The 17,157-nt window shown below is 56.7% G+C and overlaps 5 protein-coding genes across 5 annotated transcripts; 3 read left to right on the forward strand and 2 right to left on the reverse strand.

Annotated features, from left to right (window-relative positions):
• Window positions 1-204: 204 nt before the first annotated feature.
• Window positions 205-2,255, forward strand: V2A60_004498 (uncharacterized protein; the record flags this gene model as incomplete). The annotated part of the gene is made up of 3 exons (XM_083255817.1): window positions 205-248; window positions 313-1,245; window positions 1,322-2,255. 3 exons carry the CDS (start codon window positions 205-207, stop codon window positions 2,253-2,255), a joined length of 1,911 nt encoding a protein of 636 aa, XP_083111943.1.
• A 1,058-nt stretch (window positions 2,256-3,313) lies between these two features.
• Window positions 3,314-4,564, forward strand: V2A60_004499 (uncharacterized protein; the record flags this gene model as incomplete). The annotated part of the gene is made up of 1 exon (XM_083255818.1): window positions 3,314-4,564. The coding sequence occupies one exon, from the start codon at window positions 3,314-3,316 to the stop codon at window positions 4,562-4,564; it is 1,251 nt and encodes a 416-aa protein (XP_083111944.1).
• Window positions 4,565-4,993: 429 nt separating this feature from the next.
• V2A60_004500 (DASH complex subunit Spc34) lies at window positions 4,994-6,002 on the reverse strand (the record flags this gene model as incomplete). Its single annotated transcript, XM_083255819.1, has 2 exons — window positions 4,994-5,837; window positions 5,938-6,002. 2 exons carry the CDS (start codon window positions 6,000-6,002, stop codon window positions 4,994-4,996), a joined length of 909 nt encoding a protein of 302 aa, XP_083111945.1.
• Window positions 6,003-7,038: 1,036 nt separating this feature from the next.
• On the reverse strand, window positions 7,039-8,400 carry V2A60_004501 (uncharacterized protein; the record flags this gene model as incomplete). The annotated part of the gene is made up of 1 exon (XM_083255820.1): window positions 7,039-8,400. One exon carries the CDS (start codon window positions 8,398-8,400, stop codon window positions 7,039-7,041), a length of 1,362 nt encoding a protein of 453 aa, XP_083111946.1.
• A 5,790-nt stretch (window positions 8,401-14,190) lies between these two features.
• Window positions 14,191-16,401, forward strand: V2A60_004502 (transcription initiation factor TFIID subunit A-domain-containing protein; the record flags this gene model as incomplete). The annotated part of the gene is made up of 2 exons (XM_083255821.1): window positions 14,191-16,065; window positions 16,147-16,401. 2 exons carry the CDS (start codon window positions 14,191-14,193, stop codon window positions 16,399-16,401), a joined length of 2,130 nt encoding a protein of 709 aa, XP_083111947.1.
• Window positions 16,402-17,157: the final 756 nt, after the last annotated feature.

The raw sequence follows: 17,157 nt of genomic DNA on the forward strand, positions 1-17,157 counted from the left end.
CGCCGAAGCGCCGGTACCGGAAGGGACCCGCAATTACCGAACAGACGCCGAGATCCAATTGCCGTTGTCAATTGTACTCCAGCAACCGGCACTGTCCTCCCTCGGTCTGGAAATCTAGATTCTTCAGAATCACAATCCATGTCAGCGGAAAGGCGTCCGGAGACAAACCGGAGACAAAATGTGGCCCAGAGGAGAACCACAAGTATGGAGTTCCCCGATCCCTATGTTCCTCCCTTTGCTCCATTACGGTATACAGTGCACACACATCTAACACCAAACAGACGGCCGAGCGTGCGTGCACTGCCACTACAGAAAGGTGCGCTGCGATATAGTCGACCAAGGAGTTCCTTGCAGCAACTGCCGCAGCCACGGCCAGCCGGACTGCCAGGTGTACCAGAAGAAGAAGACCAGGTCGGCGCGCGCCCGTGCGAATCATGGCGGCATCAACCTCGCCATTGCGCCCACCCAGGACGAGGAGCAGGAGACGGGCAACCTGGTCGACCTCGTCTACCGGCAGGACCTGAGGCAAGCCGTTGTCGGGCAGCTCGGGCGCATGTGCTTCATCGGCAGCGATGTGTCCAACTTTAGCTACATTGTGCGGCAGGTCGGGGGGCCGCCGCCGCCGTCGTCGTCGCCGCCGGGCCGAGGCGGCGTCTTTCACGTGGCCAGCCGGCAGTTCCACCGGCGGCACACGGTGCACGAGCTGCAGCGCGTGCCGCGCGAGGCCCTCGAGCGGTGCCCGGCGGCGCTCGAGGCGCGGCTGCTGCGGGCGTACTTTGCGCACGTCAACGCGGGCTGGCCCGTCGTCGACGAGGAGCACTTCATGGCGCAGCACCGCGGCGAGGACGCGCGGTTCCCGCTGCCGCTGCCGCTGCTCAACGCCGCGCTGCTCGTCGGCGCGCACGTCGTCGCGGCGCGCGGCGACCGGTCCGTCGCGCCGCTGCAGGCCACCTTTTTCCGGCGCGCAAAGACGCTCGTCGACTGCCGCTACGAGCAGGACCGCACCATGTACGTCCAGGTCGCGCTGCTGCTGACGTGGTACTCGGACGGCCACGAGGAGATTGTCGCCAACGCCTGGCACTGGATCGGCTTCGCCATCCGCATCGCCATCGGCCACGGCATGCACCGCGACGTGACGCACTGCAAGATGCTGCCCGTCCACAAGAGGCTGTGGACGCGGCTCTGGTGGATCCTCTTCCAGTTCGACACGGTCGTGTCCGCCGCGTACGGCCGGCCGCAGATACTGTACGTGGCGTTCAAAACGCGCTCTTTTTCCCCCTCCCTTTTTTTTTTGCTGACGAGTAGGCGCCCCCCATGCAAGAAACCTAGCCGAGTCCGATGTCCCTGAACTTGAGCCGGCGCACTTTCAAGGCATCCCAAACGCCCAGGTGGACTTTGCCGTGCACCACGCCAAGCTCTGCGCCATCTTCGCCGAGGTCATGAGGACGCGGTGGGCGCTCCGGTCCTCGGCGCAGGAGCGCATCGCGGCCTCGCGCAGGGCCGACGAGGCGCTGGCCGACTTTGTCGTCCGCCTGCCGGCGTCGCTCAGGCTCTCGGTGGCGCGCCTCACGCCGTGGACGGCGACGCTGCACCTGACGTACAACAACTTTGTGCTGCTGCTGCACCGGCCCCCCGCCGCCCTGGCCGCCGCGGACGTCGTGTCGGCGGCGTGCGCGGATCCGGCCCTGTGCGCCGGCGCGACGGCCTCGATGGCCGCGATCCTCGAGGCGCTGTGCCACGACGGCGACCCCTCGGGGCTCTGGCTCTACGGCGTCCACGCGGCCTTTACCGCGCTCATCCACGTGTCCAACGAGCTGGGTTCGCCGAGCCCCATGCTGGCCGCCCGCGCCCAGAGCATGTTCGACGCGCTCATGGACGCGCTCGGCTGCCTGGCTCGCCACTGGCAGTTTGCGGAGAACCTCTTGCGGCTGTTTAGGCAAAAGGCATCACTGCTCAAGGACGGCGCCGCCGCCGCCGCAGCTGCCGCCGCAGCCGCCGCTCAGCGACCAGGCACCGCCGAGGGTTTCTCGCTGCGGCCGCCACCTCTAGCCCCTCCGGCAGACGCCACCACATCCTGGGATGGAGTGCTCGACGACGGCAACGAAACTTCTCAGAAGACAGCGTACGAGCTCTCTGAGCATCATGGTGAGGTCTTGCACACGGGAGATTTGATTCTGGACGAGTATTCCGACTCGTTTGCGCTCGAGCTTTTTCTCGCCGGAATGGATGGAAGCACGCAGGACATGCCTGGTTGACGTTGGCATGGATTTCGCCGGCAGTTCTTACCACAAATTTTTTTTTTTTTTGCTCGGCTTCCAGCTGTGCTCTTTCCGTTGTTACGTTAAAACAATGATGCTCTCCCTCCCACTGTCCCCGGTTTGCGTCGTGACTCCTTGCGTTGCGGCCTTTGTTATAGCTCAGCAAACGACAGCCGGGCAGCGCTCTTCAGTCCTTTGTGTTATTGGCTGCCATAGGTCGGCCTTATCGTGAATTCCGGGCCAGGGTACTACGGTGCATAGTGATCGCCATGGCTGCTGTTTCGCCTGTGCGTCCTGCTCTCCGTGGCGGAGGTAGTACGACGGCCATCTACATAGGAATTCATAGCACTACAAGGACCGCTAAGCTATGAGGGTCAAATCGGACTACAGTAGCCAAAGCATTACATGCCCTTGCATCCATCAAATCCATCTTGAGATGCACGTGATCGGCCAAACAGGCAAGGAAGATGTACAGTTTACTTGGAATAGTTGCCTTGTCGATGGTTCAAACTCAAAGCTTGGTAGCACTCAGATTAGCCATTATGGTGGAGAATTATGTATATAAACCTTAAATAGGCTTCATAAGGATTGGTTTATTCAGTCTGGAATGTCCTAAAGGAAATCATGTTGCGACTCGGACGGCACTTACACATAAGTCAACGTGACGGTGCATGAACAAGTGGCCCAATTTTGCTACTCGGGGACTTTTTTGAAAGCAATGTTCACATTGCGCATCTTGTAAATAGTCATCTCGCTGAACTCGAAGTCGTCCACTCTATAGATCATCACTGGCTGCTCCGTGGCACCATTGTTGCTCCTTTGTTCGCGCCTCCAATGTATCAACAGGGCCAACCCCACCTACGCTATGCAGCTATTGCCACCGAGCCTCTACCAAAACGCCAGCTTTCGCACTGCTTCGGTTTCCTTAACTCGTCGCTCCCGAAAAAACTTTTTCTTATACTTCTTTTTTAAAGAACCATCCACCCCTTTCTCTTTCCTCTCTAGCTTTTTGCACCTTTTGCCCCCTCCCCATTACCCACTTTTACCAACAGGTCATGGCGGGGGTTAAAGAGGAAGGTATGGGCGGCGCCGCTGTCGTCGTCGCCGGCGACGACGACAGCCGTAATACCCAGTGCGTCATCTGCCTCCAGGACCTGCGCGAGCCCTGCGAGATCGTCCCCTGCGGCCACTGCCTGTTCGACCTCGCCTGCGCGCAGATCTGGCTGCGGCAGAACCCGACGTGCCCGCTGTGCAAGGTCCGCGCCGTCCGGGTGCTGTACGGCGACGGCCGGGGGCGCGGGGGAGGGGGCTCGCCGCCGGGGCCCCGCCTCGTGTGGGAGCTCCCGCCGCCCGGCGACGCCTTCCTGGCGCTGTGGCCGCGCCTGTACGCCCCAAGCCACGACCCCGAGCGCGCCCCCCGCCGCCGCCGCCGCCGTCGCCGCCGCGCCGACGAGGAGGAGGAGGAGGCGGCGGCGGCGGCCCTGCGCGTGCGCCGGCAGGTCTACGCCCAGGCGCGCTTCTCCATGCACGTCGGGTCGAACCCCGTCTCGGGCTACCGGGAACTGACGCCGGACCTGTTCCGGCACGACGAGGAGCTCGTGTCCCGCGCGCGCCTGTTTATGCGTCGGGAGCTGCAAGTCTTTGAGTTTCTGTCCCACCCGACCACTACGAGGACTACGGCATCCTTGTCTTCTCCTGCGCCTCTTCCTATTTCTCCTCGTCATTTTTCTTATTCTTATCCTTATTCTTCTTATTCTTCTTCCTCCCCGCCATCGCTGCCGCCGCCGCCGTCGTCGTCGACGTCGTACCCGGCAGCGCCCCGGCCGAGGATCCCGCGCGCCGAGTTCCTGCTCGAGTACGTCATCGCCATGCTCAAGTCGGTCGACCCCGTGGGCAGCGCGGGCGCCGCGCGCGCCATGCTCGCGGACCACCTGGGCGACGCCCACGCGCGGCTGTTCCTGCACGAGCTGCGGTCGTGGCTGCGCAGCCCGTTTGCGCGCCTCGAGGACTGGGACCGCGTCGTGCAGTACCCCCCTGCGGCCGAGGAGCTCGAGGCCGCCCGGGAGCGCCGCGAAAGGGAGTTCGCGGCCCGGGAGGAGCGTCGCGACCGGGAGTTTGCGACCCGGGAGGCGCGCCGGCGGCGCGAGGAGGCGGAGCGGCGCATGAACCGGCTCCACCACCCGGACGGCGGCGGCGGCGGCGGCGGCGGCGGCGGCGACGACGACGATGACGACGACGACTGCCTACAGCTGCACGTACGCTCGCTGCTGCTCGACTCCGCATCGCCGGTGCCGCGCCGACGGTGATGGTCGCGCATGTATCGAGGTCGGGGCCGTGCTGCGCTGGAGATCATGCTGCGTCATGATGTCTGCTGCTGCTGCGAGTCAACAGAGAGGAAGGTATGGAAAAGAGAACTGGCTTTTTTTTTTTTTTTGCCTCTTCTTTTCCTTCTTTTTTTTTTTCTTTTTTTTTAAACAACGTCGAGACCCTCTTCGCGGAGCTCGGGCTGTATCGCTCTAATATTATACAAGAAATTGTTAGTAACAGATAATACAATCTCCTCATCAGCCAGAGTATCACAACAACACAATCTCCAATTAGACAGAGTGCCATGACCAGTAATCTCTCATCAGATAATGATCATCGCACGAATGTTATCTCTCATGGAATCCATATGTTACGGGGGTATCATTTATCTCGTCCAACGCGCGCGCGCGCGGGGGAGGGGGGGGGCACTACATGCTCCTCAGCCCGCCGAGGTCCTTTTCCATCGCCCGCAATCTCGCCTGCAGCTCCCTCTTCTTGGCCTCCATCTCCCTCGCCTCCTGCTCCTCCCTCTTCAGGTCCTCTTCCGTCCACGTCTCCCCATCCCCATCCTGCTCTTCCTCTTCCTCCTCCTCGTCCTCCTCTTCGTCTTCGTCCTGCATCCACCGGTTATTACTTCTGCTGCTCAAGCTCGCCAGCTCCGCCGCCTGCTCCGCGACCTTGCCCTCGTAGTACCGGGCCGTGTCCCTGCCGTTTCTGTACTTTGCGCGCAGCGAGGCGATGCGGTCCCGCGCCCCGGGCGGCTCGTACACCCCGCAGAGCGTCTCGGCGCCGCGCAGCAGCACCTCGACGTCGACGTCGCCGCCGGCCCCGCCGCCGGCCCTGCCGCCGCGGTCGTTGATCTCGGCCCGCCTCAGCTGCTCGTGCATGGCACCGCCCAGCACCGCCGCCACGGCCGTGTGCTTGCGCGGCGGCGGCTGCTGCTGCTGCTTCTGCGCTGATGAAGTTGACGACATCAATGCTGCTGCTGCTGCTCTGCGCGAGGACCGGCCATCGCTGGTCGTCACGTCGCCGGTCGAGGTCACGTTAAAGACGGTCTGGCGGCGCTTAGCCGCCGGTCTGTTGCTGCCGCTCCCATCGTCGTGGTCGTTGTCGGGGCCCGAGGCGGCGGCGCGCTTGGCGTGCGTGGTGGGAGGCGGAGGCGGAGGGGGCACGGAAAAGAGCGCGCGCTCGTGGGCTTCGGTGTCGCGGATCAGCGAGGTGATGTCGTGGTGGGAGAGGAGCGCGTTGGTGAAGATTTTGGGAGGCGGGAAGCTACCGGACAAGGACAAGGTCAGCCTCTTTTTTTTTTTTTTTTTTTTGTCTGCAGACGTTTCAAGTTGAAAAAAGAATTCAGCACAGGTTGTTCGCGTACGGGAGAGAATCGATTCCTTGACAGGAGTAGCTGATTTGCTCCAGGTGGGAGCTTAGATAGGACATTGGTATAACGCGGGAAACGCGTGACTACGCGGGTCGTTGGGAAGTGGGCGTGGGATCAGAAGGGGAGGAGGTGCGAGAGTTGGCGAGATGTTGTTGAAGCGAACTGTGGTTTCGTTTTCTCCTTCATGTGTCGTCGTCTTTTTGCTCTTCTTGAGTGGTGGATGGTGTGATTTCGTGAAATGGATGCCGTTGTTTGGAGAAAAAGGACTGGATCTGTGCCAAGTTGAAAGGGCCGGCGGTTTTTGGCGGGGGGGGATCAAAACACGGGGCGTCGCTACGGCCCCGCGTCCCTCCCCACTGCGGGCTGCGGCCGGCTTGTGCTAGAAAGGCAGCATCTCATGAACAAATGATCAACGTATATTGAGGTTGTAGATTATGCACCAGTGGCTAGATACTATAGTATGGTGTGTTTTTCCCTTTATTTGTTTGAAAAAAGGAAACAAAAAAGCTCGTTTCATCCAGCCTCACACTCTCAATCGTTCTACAAGCTTCAAGTACACAGATTCACCAACATCAAGGTAGGAATGCAACGCTTACCCATTCTATGTCTATAATCTATCTAAATGCGCAAAACAAAAAAGCAAGAAAAACCGAAAATCACATTTCATATCAATCATATCCCGTATCCCATATCCCATGTCCCATCACATCTCCTTCAAGCCCTCGCAGCCACCAATGTTGGTGGCCATGAACAAACAATGCCCATCCCGCGAGGGAAGCGGCCGCACCCGGCAAGAACCCGCGTTGCCAAAATGCAACTCCATGGTCCATGTCTATCTATACTTTTTTTAAATGCCAAAACAAAAAGAGAAGAAAGCCTTGCCCCAATGTGTATTGCCAAGCTATGCCATGAAGCAGAAGAAAAATTGCAAGAAACTGTTTCTGTTTTTTTTTTTCAAATGCCACCAATTCCAGCAATGGTCAAAGGGGCACTTGATTCATGTCCTCCATTGCGCGTCTTTTTATGCTGCTGCCACACCTTGGCCTCTTCATGCCGCGTCCAGCACGACTCATCAGAAGCAGGTAGTCGTGTTCTTCATTGCGAGTCCTCCATTTCGTTAATCTCCCTGGCCCAGTTCTCAATCGGCCAGTAGGGCAGCTCCATGCCAAAGTTCTGGGTGTTGACGTACTCATCCTCGCTCGAGTTGGGCTCCTCACACTCGTCGATGCGCGGCTCGGGGGGGTCCTGGAAGAGCAAGCTCCCGCGGTGCATGCGCTTCCTCATGCGACGGGCGCTGGAGCCAACTTCGTTGACGTCGAGGCCGGCGTCGTCCGAGTCGTCCGATTCGCTGCGCTCGCTAAAGGTGCGCTTGCCCGTGATGCTGCTCGAGATGCTGAGTCGGCGGCGACGCATCTGCTGCTGCCATTTGTAAAAGGCGGCCTCCTCCGTATCCTGCTCCCCTTCTTCGTCCGAGGCTTCGTTGCTGCAGTGGAGATTTCTCATGTCTTGCATCATCCTGATGGGGAGATCTCTGTGCTGGAATTTGGGTGCCTTGTTGTCTCTGTGCTTGGAGCTCGACCGGCTGAGGTTGGACTCGATTTCATATGGGTCCAGGACAGAGAGGCCATTGTCGCTATCCATGGGATCCATGTCTTCGAGGACAAAGTCGCAGACGGTGGTTGTTGTGGTGGCCACGGCAGCATAGACGGGCGATTCCATGATTGGGCCATCTTCGTCTCGCTCGTCGTCGTCATCTCGGTCCTCAAATTCATCATCACCGTCGTCGTCCTCCTCATTGTCATCATCGTCATCATCATCTTCTTCTTCTTCCTCTTCTCCTTCCTCGTCATCTTCCTCGTCATCTTCCTCGTCGTCATCATCCTCCATATATACTGCTTTTCCGGTTGGAGGGCTTGGTGGCTTTCTAGCATCGGTTCCCAGCTGAGGAGCTTCTATTTGGTCTTCCATCTCCTCTTCATCGTCATCTTCTTCATCCGAGTCGTCATCGGCATCCGAGTCGTCGTCGCCCTCGGACGTTTCATCCGAGTCAGACTGCTCCTCAGATGAGGATTGGGCATCAGACGCAACTAGTGGCGATGGGGCTTTGATAGGGTCGGGTCGATGTTGTGCTTCTCCGGACGAAGACTCGTCCTCATCAGAATCATTCGCGGCTTCTGATAAGGAGGGCGAGCGAGGACTGAGCTGCTCTGGGCCAATAAAGGGTTGGTAGCTGAATTGGTGGCCGTTGCCGACGGGTTGGATGCGAGGATGCGCGGGACCGGGGCGAGAAGCTTGGCCAAAGACGGGCTGGGTCTTGCGAGCTTTATGTGGTGATTTAGTGGGCGTATGGGGAGGGGAGGTTGGGTCAGCCTGAGATTTGCTCTGACGAAGCTGCTGGCGGCTCAAATTGAGGTTAGGCATTCTGGGCTGTCGCCGACCGCCTTTGGAAGCGGGCATGGTGAGGGTGGTGAGATTGGCCGGCTCTCTCGACGGTAGGGATCGGATAAAATTTGCAACGTAATAAAAACGAGTGCAAATAACAAAGTATTGAAGCAATACTCGACAATTTAAATCTATAAAAAAAACGTATGTTGATATGCTGTTGTATCGTAAACTCGATCTGCGTGTCGTCACTCACGACAGGCGTGTGAGTGTGTATTTGTGCGTATGTATGTGTTATGTGCGGTACCGAGGTGGTAAGATGATGGTAAGAGTCACACCTGTACCAGCACCAGCAGCGGCGGGCGGCGGCGGCAGCAGACGCAGACGCAACAGTAACAGTAGCAGTCGCAGCTGCACAACAACAAGCAATTTAATCGGAGCAAGACTGACAAGGTCGCTACCGACAGGGGCCACCGGGGAGGGTTTTGTGTGCTGGCAACTGTAATGCAGAGCGCCTTGAGGAAAATAACGTATCGTGTTTGGCAGGCTGGAGTGCCTGGGTCAAGAGAATGTGGTGATTGGCCTCGGGTCGTCCGTCTACCTTATGGTCCAATGCATGCGCATGCGCCAGAGAGGGGCAGCAGGCAGCAGGCAGTAGGCAGCAGGCAGCGAGAGCGCACAATAGCGGTACGGGAGGGCAAGGTCAAGGCAAGTTTGAAAGTCGCGATCGAGTCAGGGAGTCGCGGGGGCGTTAAAGAGTCAAGGAGTCAAGGGGTCCAGGTCCAGAGTATGAACCGCCAGAGCGGAGAAGAAGCGAGGATGCGGTTTGTGACGGTGGTCATGATAGTCGGGGAAGAGTCAAGGGGGAAGGGATGAAGAGCAGCGAAGAAGCGACGGCTTGCTGCTTTCTTTTGGGGTTTGCGTGGTGAAGAGGGAAAAAACGGTTTGGAAAAAAAAAAGGTGCCCGGGGTAATGGATGATGATGTGTGTGCTCGCGGGCGTGGTTGTTTTGTGAGGAGCGAATCCTGGTTTGCTAATGACAAGAGAGAAGAGAGAGAAGGAGGAAAAGGAGGAGGGAGAGGTTTGGCACCTGGCTGAGAGCTGGGGATGGCTCGAGGGACAAATCAGCCTGGTGATGGGCCGCGATTCGAGAAAGGGCCGGGCCTAGGTAAGATAGGGCCTTGTTGACGATCTAGTGCCGTCTAGGAAGAGGCTGTGATGATGAGGAGTGTGGTGGTGGCGGGTGGTGAATGTGGCGGACGGACAAGACGAGATGAGACGGCCTCGAACAGTCGTGGTGGTGGATATAGTTATGCGGTGCGGTGCAAGTGCAGTGCGCCTTGGAGAGGGCTGAACTGGGAATCGAATTCGGACAAAGCCACTAGAGCCGCAAGGGGGGATATAAGAAATCAAAGTACTCCGTCAGAAGGTGTGATGACGAGAGCCGTGTGTCGAGGAAACAAGACGAGTCTGTCTGTTTGTCTGCTGTTTTATTTATGCCTCCCAAAAATAGCTTTGGCGAGGGAGGGGAGGAAGGGGAGATGAGAAAGGAGGGGGGGTTAAAGCCGGTGAGCGAGGCTAAATTCGAGGACAATATCCCGGTAAAAAAAAAAGGAAAGAGAAAGAAGAAGAAGAAGAAGAAGAAGAAGAAGAGAAGCGGAGAGGCTGGCTGGCCAGGCGGTGATGAAGGATGATGAGCCAGGCAGGCAAAGAGAGACGGCCAGGGTAGACAACAAGGGGGGGGGGGGTTGAATCAGCCCAGCGGGTGCGCTTATTATCAGGTTCAGGGAACCAAGGTACGGTACTGATAATCCGTACTAATTAATACAGAGTACCTACCTTACCTATAAGGGGTTCTTGAAAGACTGCTGACGAGGCGTTTTTAGGGAAGGGAGGGGAGTGAGATGGGAGGGGGGCTTTTTTTTTTTTTTCGGAAATTTGAATTTGGCCTGTTAGAAAGCTGTTAGGGGTTAGCATTGCTAACAGGAGGCTGTTAAAGGCGGGCTCGTATAGGGCACGTTCCGCTATAGCACCACCAGCAATGCGCTATAACTGAAGCAAAGAAAGCTACCAAGGTACTACCTTGGTAGGTACTGTAGGTACCTTAGTAGGTAATGCGCGGGACAGGTCAGGTCAGTTACAGCAAAGCCATGTGCTATTGCACTGTAATAACTACAGACACCCACGCAGGCAAGACACACCTCGAACGAGATCTGGTTTTGGTGGCCTGACTTGACTTGCCTTGACAGTAATAGTCACAGTAACGAAGCAATCTCTCTGCAAAAGCGAATGTCAGGTTCTCCAGAGAAGTGAGAGAGAAGGTTTGCCGTCAAAACTACACAGGTCAAGTCCAGTCCAGTCAGATCCAACCCAGTTTTGTCCTGTCCAAACGCACCGTCTCCCAATTTCAGCAAAAGACTTTTTTTCTTTCTTTTTTTTTTTTTGCTGCCGCTCATTTCAGAGTTTTATTCCTTTTTTTTTTTTTCCCTTCCCTTCCCTCGCGCCGCGTGTGCGTGTGTGGCTGCTGCCCGGGCCCGACGGTCTGGATTCCCCGATGGGATGGGATGGGACAGGTGCAGCCATGTGAGACAGTTTGCAGCTTTGACTGACTTTGCTGGCTCGTTTTCTGCTTTTGTTGCTTTCCTCCCAATGTAGCAAGTATCAACAAAAACAAAACAAAAAAGGAAGGGGGGAAAAAAAAGTGTGGCCGAAAAGGGAAAATTCAAGGAACAAGAAAAAGAACAGGAAGAAGGATATTCGTTTCTTGTCGCTGTTTCTCTGTTCAAGAAATACAGACACGCACATGAATAAACGTATATTTATCTATTTATCTATATTTATATCCATATGAAACTGTCGTCCTCTTCTCTCCGTCTCGCGTATCCGGCACCTCCCCGGCCCTCTTATAACAAGTATGCGAATCGCCCGGCCGGGCTTCCACCCCCATCAAATGTGCCCCCCGAAAAGTCCCCCTCACTCGGGTGCTAATAATGCTCCTCACTGCTCAGTAAAATGGGTATGGGTCGGCCTCTGCCCAGGGATAATAACTACGGTATTGACTCGGCAATCTGTAAGTAATACCCTGGCCAGGCAAGTACCAAGTAGCAAAACGCTCTCACCGTCAACCTCTCTGGCTGCCTTGTCAGTGCAAGAAATGAAAAATATGAAGAGAACAAAAAAAGCACAACGAAAATTGCATCAATCTTCAGGTCCTCTCTTCTTCCTGGCCAACTCGTTTCCTGGAATATAGCCGCCGCTCCTCTAATAATATGACAAAACCTTGCACACCCCTCCCCTCTCCTTCTCCGTACCTGCGCCCGCCAAGTCTCCATCCAGAGGCGTCTATGCCGTGCATCATCTGCTTCTCGTTGGGCATCAATGCTTCTTCTTTCCACTTTCTCACGCATGTGTCGCAGACTCGTCCTTGGTCCCCCCCTTTTTTTTTCACTCTTCCCCTTCCCGCTCGGCCGCCAGCTTCTGTAAATCTCTCTCTCGACACCCAAAAGTCTCATTCTTCAGACAGGCAAACAGGGCCCCCCCCCCCTCCCCCTGTGCCTATCCCATCATGCAACACATTCGTCAAATCCACTTGGGCGCTGCAACTCGCACAAGGGCTGAGAAAATTTTTGCTTCAATCTGTGGAAAGAAAAAAAAAACTCTCCTCTTCTCCTCCACCACTGCTGCGCTGCTGCTGATGATGCTCGACGGCCGAGACGGGGGGTCGACAGGGATCCCAGCATGAGCCTAATGCATTGGACCTCTGTCAGAGGGGGCCATGGATGGTCGTGGATGGATGAATTCCTGCCACCGCCACCACCCGCGCTTGTTACTGTATTATACTATTGCTCGACAGTTTGATTACCCAAACCTTTGCAAACAATGGATTGGCCCTTGTTCAAAATTGGCAATGTGTCATATGCTTTCCGTGTGATTCGTAAATGCATTTGCTTGATCTCGCGTGCTGACGTCTCAACAAGCCCGCACTTGATATATGGAGACTTGTATCCTTTCGACAGCACGCGATTTGCGCAGTCGAGTCTTTTTTTGTCTCTTTTTGCGACGTACACAATATTTCCTTTTTTTTCATCTTCTTCTTCTCCTTCTTCTTTTCTTCAATAACTCAGCCCACCAGTCGTCATCAATCGGTCGTAAACTAATCATGGCGCAAAAGGTCTGGCCAAGCCACGACGCTCCACGCTCTTATTATGCATGCAAGGACTAGCTATGTACTAATAAGGTGCTACCAGCTGCCAACATTGCGGACCAGAAACCGCCCAAAACTCCAATGCATGTATACAGGGCGTCCAGAGCATGGATGTTGCTTGGTGCTAGCAGCTCCTGTCGGCCCTAGCCATGGTCATGTACTTTTCACATGCAGATGCAGCCCTCTGACGTCGCCTTGCCCGCGAGCCCTGATGACAGCAGCCTTGAAACAACTTTGGCCAATCTTTCTCACTTGAACAACCAAATGACACCCCGTCTTGAAGGTTTTTTTTTTTTTTCTCATTAGATTTGCTCGCTTTTTCTGCAAAATAAACTACGAGCAGTTGTCCATCACGTCTACAACCTTCCCACGTGTTGCGTTATTTAGACAAGGAACATGATAATAAGAGGCAGCACGCGATGCTCCACAGACTAGTAGGATGCGCACGCAAGCACTTACAAGAAAAGAAAAGGAAAAAAAAAAGAAAGGGCAAGGAAGATCAGAAACCACCTACCGTATATGGCCCGGCTCCGTCCAATGCACCTCTTGACCGGCAGCCTGGCGCCGCCATGGTTACATGCGAGTGCTCGCCGCATGGCGCGTTGGGCAGCGGGGGGGCCCTTTGCCGAATGCCAACCTCCGACGAGCGAGCGAACCACGAGCAAACCGCTGTGTGCCGGTCTCGCTCGCGCGCCCCCGTCTCTGACGACCCTCCAGGGTGCATCGATTTCGTGCGCCAACCCTCAGCTTGGCTTTGTGTCCTTGGCTACTGATCGTCGCTCATGACAATCCGAGTGCATGGTCCGATGGGTTGCGCCGGACTGCTGCCGTCGAGCCTCATGGTTCCGTGTCGACCCGCGGTTCACACACCGTCCAGCCATGCACCGCATGGCGGCGGCGCAGTGCCTGTGGAGGGCGATGCTGATACGCACGAGTGTGCATGCATGGAGCGCACCTCTTGCATGACTGGTACACACATATAGCATATCCCTTACTCTTCGTTTGTCGAGGTAGGTGATGGCGAGCTTTGCCTAGGTAGATATCTCCAGGTGCAGGTTAGCAGCTGGCACCAAGCTCTGGGGAAGCCGGGGTAGTGGAGTTGCAGGAGTTGCAGCCAACTACCAGTGCCAGCCAGTGAGTGCCCTACTTGCTGAGTGCCTACCCGACCAACTACCTTAGTAGTTACAGACCTAGATACCTTATTAGTATAATTGCCAAAGCATGGACAAGAAATGCTGGCTAGACTGAGATTAGACAGCGCTAGGCACCACGGCCACGCACGTGTTAGCGGTCACTACAGCCGTTAGCACAATCCCTAACAGCCCTGCCGCTGCAAGGCTGTCCAGCGCCCGTCTTGTCGCTGATTCAGCAGGCCCAAAGCGCCCAAAGGGCCGTGCAATAATCCGGCTGCTCGCCGCGTCTGCGCCCGCCGAGTGGGTCGCTTCGCGCATCAAACCATCATTCTCAATAACCATCTATCCGCTCCAAGCCTGCCCATCGCGACATCATTAACACCATCCTTCCAGCGTCGCAATTCTTCTGTACCATCATTTTCTTGAAGCCAACTTGTCGGAAAATCCGCTTGTGATACTACCTCGAACCCTACGCCTCGTGTCCTTACGCCCTCGACTCTAAACCCCCTTCCCGCGACGAACGACGATATGAATAACGCTGGGGGCCAGCCGCAGCAGGGCCAAGCTGGCCAGGCCGGCCAGTCTCAGTCGCGCCCTCCACCCATGTACCAGCCGGCGCAGATCAGAAACCTGCCCCTCCTCAGCGAGGAGGAAAAGGTCAAATATGAGCACGGCGTTACAGGTCTCTGGACGCGCATGAACAACTCCCCGCCCAACAGCCAGGAGCACTTGGCGGCCCGTAATAAGATTATCGAGTTCTCCCGCATGCTCATCAACAAGATCCAGAGCCGTCGGGCCCAGGCCCAGCAGCAGCAAGGGCAGCAGGCCGGCGCTCAGCGCCCTCAAGGACAGACCGCCGCCCAGCAGCAGGCCGCGGCGCAACAAAAGACGGCGCAACAACCGGCGACGGCCTCTGCCGCCGCTACTGCCGCTGCCGCTGCGGCCAAGCCTGCCGGCAATGCGAACGGAGGAGGGGCGGCTGCTACGCCTGCTCAGACGGCGGCAGCTGCTTCTGCTGATAAACCCTCCGTCACAGCGGCGCTCACCCAGCCCAAGGTCCCGGAACGTTTGATGGCGCACGTTAATAAGATGACGTTTAAGGCGCCGCACCACCTGTCCGAAAAGTCGGCAGCCGACGCCGCAAAATGGATCGAGGATTTGAAAGTGCGCTATGGACGCGCGCTCATGACGATGGAATCTGCCAAGAACAAGGTTGCCAGCATGGACAAGATATTTCACGAGCGCGCCCAGGCCGGCAACCCGCTCAAGGACGAAGAGCTGCGCCAGTACCGCGAACATAGAGAGAAACAACTGGAGCTGCACAGTAATGGCCAGAAGTGGATCGAGACCGTGAGGAAGCAGCAAGAAAGCGTCCAGGGCGCCAACGCAAGCGCCACCCAGAACAAGGCCAACGGCGCGGCAGCACCTACACAACAAAACCAAAATGTCACGGCGTCAGTCAATGCCGCCGTTGAAGCTGCCAAAAATCAGCAGCAGATGGCTGGCCAACAACAATCACCAGCCACGAGTACACCGACCCCGCAGCAGCAGCAGCAGCAGCAGCATCAGGCGCGGCTGGCTCAGAACGCGGCGGCGGCAGCGGCAGCGGCCCAGGGTGGTACAACGATTAAGCAGGAACCCCAGCAACCCGCCCCCGTCAACACAGCCCTCGCCAACGCGCAGGCTCAAACACCGGCCCAGGGCGCCGCACGAGTCGCTACGCCGCAGACTGCAAACGCCCAGGCACCAGGCGGACCGACCAGAGCCCTCAGTCACTCTGCTGCCATGTCGCTCGCAAACCAACGCGCAGCCGCCCAACCCGCCAACGCCGCCCTGGCCAACCAACACCAACAGCAGCATCCGCAACAACAGCAACAACAACAGCAGCAGCAGCAGCAGCAACAGCAACAACAGCAGCAGCAACCGCAGCAACAGGTGCAAGCGCAGCTTCAACAGCAACAGCAGCAGCAACAGGCGGTCAGTACGCCGACTGGTAGCACACCCGGCGTCGCGAACAACGCCGGCGTCAACACGGCCGTGCAGCCTCAACAACAGCAGCAGCAGCAGGGCCACTCGCACGCGCACCCGCCGCAGCAGCCTCCAGCCTCACTGCAGTCCAAGATGCCGATCCAGAAGCAGCTGCCCGAGCGCGCCACGGCGGTCCCCCAGGGAGTGACCCTCGGCGGCGGCGTCGCCGCGGGCCGGCCGACGCTTTCCCAGGGTGGCGGCACGCTGGGCGGCGTGATGAACCAGCCGGCCATGGCCAAGGTGCCGGGCTATAGCCACGATGCCGAAGGCGACCATGTCCTTAGTAAGAAGAAGCTCGACGAGCTGGTGCGCCAGGTCTGTGGCGCCCCGTCTGAGGGCTCCGATACGAACCTCCTCACACCGGAGGTTGAAGAGGTAAGTCGAAATCTTCATCCTCTCTGCCCTGCCCGCTCGACACTTTTCAACTGGACATTCCACTAACCTTTAAAAAAACAGAGCGTCTTGAACATGGCCGACAGCTTCGTCGACAATGTCTTACACGCGGCCTGCCGCAACTCCAAGGAGCGCGGCTCCAAGGTGCTCGAGATTCGCGACATCCAGCTCGTCCTCGAACGGACCTACAACATTCGCGTCCCCGGCTACTCGTCAGACGAGCTGCGCACCGTGCGCAAGGTGCAGCCCGCCCCCGGTTGGATCGCCAAGATGAGCGCCGTCCAGGCTGCCAAAGTGATGCCCGGCAAAGGAGAGTAAAGAATGAAGAGGAATGAGAAGATTTGAAGAAGTGAAGAGAAAAATAATAGTACACAGGAGTGGGAAAGGAAGATTTCAGAAAGATGATTCGAAAAGAACTGGAGGCGGCGGTGGAATTCGTTATGAACGCGCAAGATATATATCCTAGAGGACGGTTTTTTTCTGCCCCCTTGCTTTTCCTTTGTTTCTTTTTGGGGGGGGGGTTGGGATGGTGATTTTCTGGTGGCGTTTTTGGAGCTTTCCTTTTTACCGTTGGGATTTTGGTTGTTTGGTTGTTTTTCCTGCCTCCATTCTGTTTGAGCTTTGGGAGTGTTGAAATCGCAGCAGGGATTTTCTTTCCCGCGAGTCTAATCCTTCTTGTCTTGTCACAGAGTAGCTTACGCACAATGATGAAAAAAAGTTGAAGAGAGATGAAGTTGTTTCTTTGCTTGTACAGCCCGGGGGGGTTTCTTCCTTGTGCTATTCGCCTTTGGCTTGATTTCGTGCTGTTTTTGTCTTTTGTGTCAAAAGCCACACTTGGTGGAAACTGGACTTGAAAGGGGTGTGTTTCTATTTGTATGTGTGCATGTTTTGCTCGGAGGTGATGAAATTGGTGACATCATTTCTCGTCACTTTTTGGAGCGCGGGCTGTACTCTCGAATGCCATTTCAATCGTTGCATCAAGAGAATTCGAACATTGTGATACCACGAGTGCGTGAGTGCGTGAGTGCGTGTGTACTTGAACCATCATCTATGTACAAGTGTGTTTAGTCTTAT

The sequence above is a fragment of the Cordyceps javanica genome, chromosome 3 (assembly GCF_051103115.1).
Source record: "Cordyceps javanica chromosome 3, complete sequence".
Classification (NCBI taxonomy): domain Eukaryota; kingdom Fungi; phylum Ascomycota; class Sordariomycetes; order Hypocreales; family Cordycipitaceae; genus Cordyceps; species Cordyceps javanica.